Raw genomic sequence first — 10,784 nt, 5'->3', positions numbered from 1 at the left:
CATTTTGTGGGCTTGTATATCGGGTGGGGCGCCACATGTCAAGCAAGAATCAAGACCAGTTTGGCACCTTTGTTCCTTTGGCTCCTGATCAGCCAAAGCCAACCTGTACGAACACCCGGTGAAATCATGTTGGCAGATCCAAGCACAGTTTCAATAAAAATCGGAGGCCGGATACACAAACTCAATTAAGTTGTGTCGATAAACTAATACCCATTTTAAGAAGCTTACTTCGTTTCACATTCGGAAGAAATGACAAGACTAGCCAATTGTGACTACAATAATGACTTCATGGAGGTCATTTCATTGTAATTTTTAAAATTCGTTTGCCAGAACAGGGTACCTTCTAAGACCTGTTGAGAAAAAAACCTTGATTCTTCTTCACTCTGGGTTGTTTTTACGTGGAACACCTAAAAACTGCTTCTGGAAATTCCCCCACGGGACTTTAGTAGTCTTTCTAGGGCACTCTTAAACCTAGACCCATTCCTAACCAACCTGTACCTTCCTCACCAGCCATATTCTTTAGCTTCTCCAGTTTCTAACTTCCTAAGTCTTCAACCTCACCCCTTGAATTAGTCCAATCAAACTTTCCCTTCTTAGACCTCTTCCTTACGTTCGCTCCTGGAAACTCCCCTGAGGATCACGTGGCCAAACTTGTCCTTAATGGCGCTCCGTAATCCCCCTACTGTTCCACCGCCCTTCCTTACCTCCTGTTAGCTCCGCCCCACCCCATTCTAGCTACCCACCCCCCCACCTCCTCCCCTCCGGCCCGCAGTACCTGCGCCTGCGCATCTCTAATTCAGGCGCTTTCCCTTTCCAGGCGACCAATCCACTTCCTGCCTTCGGTCCTTGTAACACTCCTCCCCTCCGCTGGGGACCTGGCTTGAGGTGCTGATTGTGGCTGCCCTATTTGTTGCCTGTCTGAAAAACTCGCTCCTCTCATCGAGTAGACCATTTGAAGTAGCCGCTTTGTGCGTCGCACATCTATGAGTCTTTTCTCGCGATCCGCCACCCCAGTGTTAAGCCAAGGGCATCGTTATGCCGGCGGAATGGAGACCCGGACAGTTTGCGATCAGGCAAGTGCGTGGACGGCTTTTTCCTTTCCCCCACCCTCCGCCCCGCCCCCACTCGCAGCCTGGCCGCGCTGGTGAGTGGCGGGCGGGAGGGCCGGCGGGCGGAGGGAGGAGGGGGAGCTGAGGGAAGGCGGGCCCTCGGCTGCGAGATAGGTGGGGGGAGGGGAGGGGAGAGCCCGAGCGCTGGAGTTGGTGCTGGGAAACCCGGGGCTAATGTTGACAACAGGCTCGAGGTGAGTCCCGGGGAACCTCCTTCCCCTCCGCTCCAACGATCGGGAGGAAGCGGGACTGGGGGGCACCGGCCTGGACTCCTACTCCCCGAGGGACCCAAGAGGCGACTCCGCACCCCAGCGCTCCGGGGGCGGCGAGCAGTACACGGACCGCAGCTCCGGCGTCGTCCTCCTCAGACCCCTCTCCCGGAGGCTCCCATCACCGCGGGCGCCCCCGGCCCGGGGCAGACATGAGGGGCGGCCGAGGGGGTGTCTGCCCCACATGCCCAGGCTGGGCCTCGGGGCTGAAGGCGGGGAGCCTGCTGTGGCGGGGTGAAGGTGTTTGGGGGTGTGGAGTGGCGCGAGGGGAGGTTGGGGAAAGCTCTTCGGGAGCCGGGAGGGAAGCGAGGGCGAGGAAGTGGGGAGGGTGCGTGTGTGGGAGGATGTGGAGTAGGGAGACCTGTCGGAGAGTCCCGGTCTCGGGTGGTGAGGGAGTGTGGGGTGAGAAGTTGGGGTTGGGGCGAGGATGGTCCGCGAAGGTGACCGTGGCTACCCGTGGGAAAGGGAGTTGTGGCGGGGAAGCGTGTTGGGTATGGGAATGTGCCTCCGGAGCAGGGGTTTGTGGGACATGTGTGTGGAGGGGAAGGGGTTTCGGCGTGTTTGGGAATGGTGGGCATGGGTTATTTGCTCCACTTCTGTTTAGTCACATAGACTGAGGGTTCTTCCCTTGGCTTCGTCCCAAGGCTCCTAGTACTCACTCTCGTTGGTACTTCTGAACTAAGGAGATCATCACGGGGTATTTGGTCGTCAGGTTGGCCGAGCAGAACCACCTTAGGATCTTGGGGGTACACCAGTGAACCGGACCACCTGCCCGCTTGCCCTTTGAGGACCCGTATGTAGTGATGCAGCCGACCAAAGTAAAACCATCACCCTTCTCGTTTATCGTAGTTTTAGGTGTTTGTAAGAAATGTACAACTCCTCGAGAAAACCAGTTTTGAACTCTGGTGAAATTTGTAAAAACTTTGAATGAGTCCTTGATAGGAAGGACGTTTTGTAAAGCCAGAGACTGGGAGATAATGCCCCGGTGCTATTCTGCCTATAGAACATTTTGAATAATAAAGAATTAAAAGGTAAAACAGCATTGTCTAACTCTGAAATATTTTCAGAGCAGTCTGATTGTGATTTCATACATAATCCATATGGTACTTTGTTAAAGGGAGATCTTTAAAAGGGAAGCATCCCTTTCTCTGCGTTCTGCCCCCCCAGTACACTCCATTGATCCTTGTTTTACTAACTAATAAGGTAGTTTTACTTTCTTTTAGGCATCGAGAGTATTTTTAGAAAACCAACTAAAATATACAACCCAAGAGCCAGGACTCTACTCGGGGAGCTAGGAAGGTGGTTTTAAAAGCATGGTTTCCTTTTAAGGACTGGCTGTGATTGTACTCCGTAATTTGTAAGCTAATCATATTCGAATTAAAAGATCACTCGTATTTATCTTGATTATTTTAAGATGCAGTCTATTTAAAATTTTAGTTTCTACTTGAAAAACTTTTTGAAGCACTTCAGATACAATATTTGGCTGTTTATTAAAGCATGGATTTATCAGAATAGTTTAAATTTTGGCATTTCACTAAATACAGTTTAATTGACAGTACAAGTGCGTACTGATCTAAATTACGTTGTTTGTAAATTTGGCTTTTAAAATCTTGAGTCAGGGCATTTAGTGGAGAAGAGCACTGGACAGTGAGGCTTGACGCAGCCATTAAACTAGTGTAATTGGATGGGTCACTCTTCTGCTGTCATGTCAGTGTAAAAATTGAGAATTGGAGTGGAGAAAGTCTAGTAGTCCTAACCCTAAAAACTCTCGTCTTCCAGCGAACTTTTCAGTGTTCGGTGTGAAAGAATAAACATTTATTGAACGCCTTCTGGATGCTAGCTGCTTGATTAGTAGTTTAAGAATTGTCTCTCTGTTAGTAGTTTAAGAATTCTCTGAGAGAGGTAGCAGTGCCTCCATTTTATCAATGGGTAGACTCAGAGAGGTTGCCCAGTTCCCATAGCTAGCAGGTTGCAGAGTAAGCGTCTGATTTCAGAGCCTGTGTTATTTTCACATGTTGCATTGCCGTCTTTACATGAGCCTTTACATTTTCATCACATTTTTTTGTTCACTGAAATTTAGTTCCAAGTGTACTCTGGGTGTGTTTGTCATACAAAGATGAGGGGATTCAAAGAATCTATCAGTACCAAGACTTAAGAGTCTTGCTGAGAATCTGTTTTATCATGCTGTAGAGCAGGACCAATTCATGAGTGCCTACTACAGTTTGATATAGTAGGCACTTAAACATTTATTGAATAAATGAGTACTGTAGAGTCACAGAAGTTTAGGAAACTCTGTTAAGCTAACAAATGATCCTTTATGAATTTGTCAGATTCTAAGTGAATTTCTTAATGTTTTTGTAGAACTTAATATGTAGTCTTACCTTGATAAATGAGACATTACTTGTAAATTTTGATGCCGTTCTTTTTATTGTGTGTAGTTCCTTGTATTACTGAAATGTCGCTTGTTGATACTTCATTTCAGAAAATCCAAACTCTATATATAAACAGTATTCTATTTTGCATATAATGACAATCTAAATAAGATTGTATTGCTACCTTAGGAATTATCATCCCTGTATGTTTTCGCTAATATCTGCCAAAAGTTAAAAACATAATGTAAAAACTGCTATTAGGAACTCTTTATTCAGATACGTTATTGTATGATTTGTCATAGTCAGTATCTATGATCAAGTCTTCTGCCTCACAGTTTGGTACACACGGTTCTTAATAACTTTAGTTGAGAGTATGGGTTCAAATTCCTGCTCTGTCACCAGCTGTGGAGGCCTTGGTCAAGTTACTTGGTCAAGTCTCAGTTTACTCATTTATAAAATAGGGAAAATAATACCCACCTCATAAAGATTTTAGTATTAAATGAGATAATGTATGTAAGATGTTTACTGTGGTGCCAGTGAGTGGTAGCTATGAGTATTCTCTTTTAAAAGTTTGCTTGCTTTAGGGCATGGTATTTTCACATTAAAAGTGGGTTATTTGAAGCTGTGTGAGCTGCACTTCCCAGATAGCATAAATGTTAAGGCTACCTTGCCACACAGATAAGTAATTATGCTCTTTCGTGTTTTAATGATTGCCTAAACGGGATTGACAGCTTTCTTTCTGAGTTACAAGCCATTGAGGTTAACTAAAGCCTTTGGGTGTTACCGTCAAAATAAATGCATAGAACGGAGACGGCAGAGTCAAAAGGAAAAGGGGAAGAGGTAGCTGAGAAAAGATATAGAGTGTTGAATGTGCCTCCAAAAATTACTTAAAGTGTTTCTATTGGCCTAGGTTTTCTTTCTATGATAACATTTTATTGGAGTGCTGAAATAAATGTGTGTGTGTTTACGAAATAAATGTTTATTATTGCAAATGTTTTGTTTGCTAACCTAGTTTTTATTGGTGTAACTTAAAATCTATATTTGAAAATAATTAAGAATACTGTGTGTATATTTAGCTTTTAATAAACTAAGCAGTTTAAATAATTAAATTCTGTGTTTCTTAAATAGAAAGTATTTTGATTTTCTCCTGTGCAATTTGAGATGATTTGGGACTCAGAACATGAATTGCTGTCCATTAAAGAAATTATATTAGAAAACTAGTACACAGAAAATTTATTTTTTGAAAAGAAATATGCTGAATTTTGCTGGGAAATACAGTTTTTTGTTCTACAGTTTATTTCCAGTTAATAGAGCATCTACTGTAGACTTATGTTATCCAGTAGAACTTAATGTGATAATTAAAATATTCTGTATCTGCACTGATGTGGTAGTCACTAGCCATGTGGAAGTGAGTACTTGAAATACGGGTAGTGACTGAAAAATGGAATTTCAAACTCTTAATTAATTTGCATGTAAGTAGCTACTTGTGGCTAGTGCAGTGGTTTTTAACTGGTGGTGATTTTGCTCCCAGGAGACATTGGCAGTGTGTGGAGTAATTTTTGGTTGTCAAACTGGGAAGATACTGCTGGTACCTCAGTAGAGAAGGCAGGATGCTGCTAAACTTCATGTAGTGCACAAAATAGTGTCAGCCCTCACCCCCAAACAAAAGCCCCAAAGAATTGCCTTGCCCGAAATGTCAGTAATGCTGAGGCTGAGAAGCCCTGGGCTGATGGTTACTGTATTGGCAGGTACAGGACAGAATATACAGATTCTATAATCATCCTTATGTTTATTTATAGATTAATTTTGACTGATGCTAATGAAAAGATTCAAAGTCTAATTTGAGATATTTGGCGGTTTCTGTATTTGAAAGTTTGATAAGGTTGAGAACGATGGCATGAATTTGTGTCATTTTGTTCATTTATATAAATTTTTTTTTAATCGTTATTTTTGAGAGAGAGACAGGGTGTGAGCAGGGGAGGAGCAGAGAGAGAGGGAGGCACAGACTCTGAAGCAGGCTCCAGGCCCCAAGCTGTCAGTACAGAGCCCAACGTGGGGCTCGAACTCACAAACTGTGAGATCATGACCTGAGCCAAAGCCAGACGCTGAACTGACTGAGCCACCCAGGCACCCCTTGTCTGTTCATTTATAGATGGCAGGAGCTCGTTTATGTTCCTGCTATAATACTTCTGTTGCACATTGTATGAAATAATGTCACCAGAATCTCTTCACCAAAGTGAAATGTTGGGATTGAAACTGATTCAGAGGCGCCTGGGTAGCTCAGTTAAGCGTCTCTCTTTTTTTTTCAACGTTTATTTTTGAGAGAGAGCACAAGAGGGGAGGGGCAGAGAGAGAGGGGAACAGAGGATCTGAAGCGGGCTCCGTGCTGACTGCACAGAGCCTACTGTGTGAGACTCGAGCTCACAAATCAGCAGATCATGACCTGAGCTCAAGTCAGATGCTTAACCCACACTGAGCTACCCAGGTTGCCCCAAGCATTTGACTCTTGATCTCAACTGAGGTCATGATTTCAGGGTGGTAAGTTCAAGCCCCGCGTTGGGTTCTGTGTTGGGCTTGAAGCCTACTTAAAAAAAAAAAAAACAAACCTGATTCAAAATATTCTCAGATGCGTGCTGAAGTATTTATGATTAAATGCTATGTTTCATAACTGATAATGGTTGAATTTGGGAGGTTGATTATATTGTGTTCTCTACTTTTGTTTGTGTTGTTTGTACTTAGACAAAGGCATAACTAATAATGATAGAATGTGGAATGTGACCAGGAAGTTATTTTATCACAGAAATAATATTCATTTTGCTTGCATTTATTTAATATCTCACAACAATGCATTAATATGTTCTGTTTCAAAAACAGTGTCACGTTACTAAAAAAAAAGTCACTACATCTACAGTACTACAAAGAATACTGACATTCTTTTACTCTTACAGATTGTTCTGGGTAACATAATGCCAGCTGAGCGTAAAAAGCCAGCAAGTATGGAAGAAAAAGAAACTTTACTAAACAACAAGGAAAAGGACTGCAGTGAAAGGCGGCCAGTGAGCAGCAGGGAGAAACCAAAAGAGGAGATCAAACTTACTGCCAAGAAGGAGGTTATTAAGGTCCCTGAAGATAAAAAGAAGAAACTGGAAGAAGATAAGAGAAAAAAAGAAGACAAGGAACGAAAGAAAAAAGAAGAAGAAAAGGTGAAGGCAGAGGAAGAATTAAAGAAAAAAGAGGAAGAAGAAAAAAAGAAACATGAAGAGGAAGAGAAAAAGAAGCAAGAAGAGCAGGTAAAACGTCAGCAAGAAGAAGAAGCTGCCCAGTTGAAGTAAGAACATTTATTTTATTTATTGATGAGAAGGAATGGGAAGAATGAAGTGTTGGGAAAACAATGATTATTTGAAATCCGACTTCTGGGGTGCAGTTCCTTGAGAGTTGGGAGTATCTTAAGTTACTGGTTCTGTTAGTTTCACTGACCAGAAGCATGCTTATGATGCTTTAATTCCTCCAATTAAGTAACAGGAATCTTTAATACATATTTTTTGAGAGGGTAATCTGAACTTTTTAATATTTTTGAGAGAGAGAGAGGGAGAGAGAAAGAGTGCGAGCAAGGGAGGGGCAAAGAGAGAGGGAGACAGAGGATCCCAAAGCAGGCTCCGTGCTGACAGCAGAGAGCCCGGAGAGCCCGATGTGGAGCTCGAACTCCTGAGCCACGAGACCATGACCTGAGCTGAAGTCAGACACTTAACTGACTAAGCCACCCAGGCGCTCCTGGATTGTTTTGATTTTTAAAATGACTCTTTTTTTTTCATGGTCTCTGGGTTTTTATTTATTTTTATTTTTTTAACGTTTATTTATTTTTGAGAGAGAGACAGAGCATGAGCAGGGGAGGGGCAGATAGAGATGGAGACAGAATGTGAAGCAGGTTCCAAGCTCTGAGCTGTCAGCACAGAGCCCAACACGGGGCTCAAACTCACAAGAATCATGAGATCATGACCTGAGCTGAAGTTGGATGCTTAACTCACTGAGCCACCCAGGCGCCCCTCATGGTCTCTTTGAAGTTGAAAATCTTTAGTTCTTAATGGCTGTTTGCTGAATTCTTACTATGTGCAGGACATTATAGAGTATATCAGCACATATCCTAAAGGTAGTCATAATGAATAAATTTTATGATCCTCACTTGACAGATTAATAAAATGAAGCTTGGAAAGGTTAAGTAACTTGCATAAAGTCCTAATAAACAGTGGAGCTGCTGGTTTTTTTTTAACGTAGTCAACTTTAAAACTTTGGTCCTTAAAAACTATTTCGTAGTACCTCCCATTCTTATCTTCATCTAAATCTATTTTTAACCTTGTAAATCTATGCAAGTAGTATGATGAACTGGCAAAAAACAAGGTAGTCCTCACAGGAAAACTACCAAGATGTAGCAAAAATGGCAGCTGTTGAGTAGCATGGACTTTTCTCTTCATATGTATAAAAATTTTATATAATGTTTAAAAAGCTGTTTGCAAACATGAATTTTCATGGATCGCTAGAACAGCTCAACCACCTACTTTCCTAAGTTTTTTAGTACCTGTATTTTTTTTTTAATGTTTACTTTCTCTCTCTCTCTCTCTCTCTCTCTCTCTCTCTCTCTCTCTCGACAGTGTGAGTGGGGGAGGGTCAGAGAGAGAGTGAGACACAGAATCTAAAGCAGGCTCCAGGCCCTGAGCTGTCAGCACAGAGTCCGATGCGGGGCTCGAACTCACAAACTGAGGTCATGACCTGAGTCAAAGTCAGACGCTTAACGGACTGAGCCACCCAGGCGCCCCTTGTACCTGTATTTTTAATGAGGCAGTAGAGCCTTAGGTCTGGAAGGCAATAGTAGTGGCCAGTTTGGGAATATTCAGAGCCATGATTCTTGAGAGTTTCTTATATTCTACTTTAAAAAAAAAAAATTCACAAGGAGCTGTGGACCACACAGAATGAGGCAGGTACAAAATGAGACTGCTGTTAAGTATGAGTGTGAAAAGAACCCTGGTTTTGAAGACTCATGAAAAACAGTGCAATGTATTTCACTGCTATTTTATATTAATTACATGTTGAAATTGAACTATTTTAGATTTATTGGGCTAAAAATATGTTCGAATTAATTTTAAAAATTCATAAGGATATTCAATTTCACTGTTACTTTTGCTCCTCCCTCTACCCTCCTATAGAAAGAGCAAACAAAACAAAACAAACCAACCACCAAAATCTCAACTTTTTATTGGGAAAAATTCACACATACTCAAAAAATAGGATAGAATAGGGCGCCTGGGTGGCTCAGTCGGTTGGGCGGCCGACTTTGGCTCAGGTCACGATCTCGTGGTCTGTGAGTTCGAGCCCCGCGTCGGGCTCTGGGCTGACCGCTCAGAGCCTGGAGCCTGTTTCGGATTCTGTGTCTCCCTCTCTCTCTGACCCTCCCCTGTTCATGCTGTCTCTCTCTGTCTCAAAAATAAATAAACATCAAAAAAAAATTAAAAAAAAAAAAAAAGGATAGAATAATGAATCAGTCCTCCCAACACCCCCCAATCACTCTGTCTACCCAGCATCAACAATTACCCACTTTTTTCCCCTGGAAAAAAAGGGTATTTTAGAGCATTATTATTTCACTGGTAAATATTTGATTTATGTATTTTGTTTTTTAAACTGTTTTAAAAGTTTATTTTGACGGAATGTGCCGGGGAGGAGCAGAGAGAGAGAGAGAGAGAGACAGAATCCCAAGTAGGTTCTGAACTGTCAGTGTAGAGCCCAATGCAGGGCTCAAACTCACGAATCCGGGAGATCATGATATGAGCCGAAACCAAGATTTGGACGCTTAACTGACTAGAGCCACCCAGGCACCCCTCATTTATGTATTTTAAAGTGTTTTTATTGCTGATGAAAATAGATTTAATTAATGTATATACATAGTTGTTTGTTTGTTTGTTTGTTTATTTATTTATTTATTTATTTTGAGAGAGCCAGAGTGTGTGCAGGGGAGGGGCGGAGAGAGAGAATCTCAAGCAGGCTCCACACTGCCAGTGCAAGAGCCCTACGCACAACTCCATCTCACAAACTGGGAGTTCATGACCTGAGCTGAAATCAAGAGTTGGATGCTTAACCAACTGAGCCACCCAGGCACCCCAAGAGATATTTTCTTAAAGTGCATTCTCACTGCTAATCTTGTATTTGTGTTTGGCTGGGAGACTTCAATGAGATACTCACATGTCCGTGTTTGCAGTGATGGATGCAATTTGCTGTTAAAATGTCGTGGCTTTTAGTGGAAAAATCATGGAAGGGTTGCTAAGGGATGGTTATTTCAGAAAGATGAAAATCTGATTTCTTAGAAATTTATATTTTATATATTTTTTTTTTTAATTTTTTTTTTTCAACGTTTATTTATTTTTGGGACAGAGAGAGACAGAGCATGAACGGGGGAGGGGCAGAGAGAGAGGGAGGCACAGAATCCGAAACAGGCTCCAGGCTCTGAGCCATCAGCCCAGAGCCCGACGCGGGGCTCGAACTCCCGGACCGCGAGATCGTGACCTGGCTGAAGTCGGACGTTCAACCGACTGCGCCACCCAGGCGCCCCAGAAATTTATATTTTAAAGTTACATGTTTTAGTATCTCAGAGGCCTCACAGTCGGAGAGATACCCTACCCTCCCCCCCCCGCCCAAGTTATTTTATTACTTCTGCAATTTAAACATGTTCCATCTTTTAATTTTTTTTTTTTTCAGGATAAACTGTTTTGTTAGCCTTTTATTAAAGGAGTTTTATCTTATAGTTTTCTTCTGGTTCCTTTCCAGAATTTCTTAATTACACTTGAATTTTAAGACCCAAACCAAGAAAGGTACTTTATGAAAGGTTTGGTTAATGCTGAAGTATGGAAAAATGGTACTTAACGTATTAAAACATTGTTTTTCTAATTTTTTTTTAACATTTATTTATTTTTGAGAGACTGAGAGAGACAGAGCATGAGCAGGGGGAACAGAGAGAGAAGGAGGCACAGAATCTAAAGCAGGCTCCAGGC

General features: G+C 42.3%; 1 protein-coding gene across 1 annotated transcript in view; it reads left to right on the top strand.

The window, feature by feature from the left end:
* The first annotated feature begins 1,204 nt into the window (after nucleotides 1-1,204).
* The window catches only part of UPF2 (UPF2 regulator of nonsense mediated mRNA decay), a 111,959-nt gene continuing 102,379 nt past the window's right edge, over nucleotides 1,205-10,784 (top strand). Inside the window, exons 1-2 of the mRNA XM_047065173.1 lie at nucleotides 1,205-1,303; nucleotides 6,699-7,078. Of these exons, the coding sequence (XP_046921129.1) occupies nucleotides 6,717-7,078 (362 nt within the window). The 5' untranslated portion in view covers nucleotides 1,205-1,303; nucleotides 6,699-6,716. The remainder of the gene's footprint in view (nucleotides 1,304-6,698; nucleotides 7,079-10,784) is intronic.

The sequence above is a fragment of the Lynx rufus genome, unplaced genomic scaffold, assembly GCF_022079265.1.
Source record: "Lynx rufus isolate CCGP_SWC_20201006 ecotype Redwood Valley unplaced genomic scaffold, mLynRuf1.p SCAF_7, whole genome shotgun sequence".
In the NCBI taxonomy this organism is placed as follows: Eukaryota; Metazoa; Chordata; class Mammalia; order Carnivora; family Felidae; genus Lynx; species Lynx rufus.
Note: the sequence above shows the minus strand (reverse complement) of the source record. Positions and strands in the feature narration are given on the sequence as shown.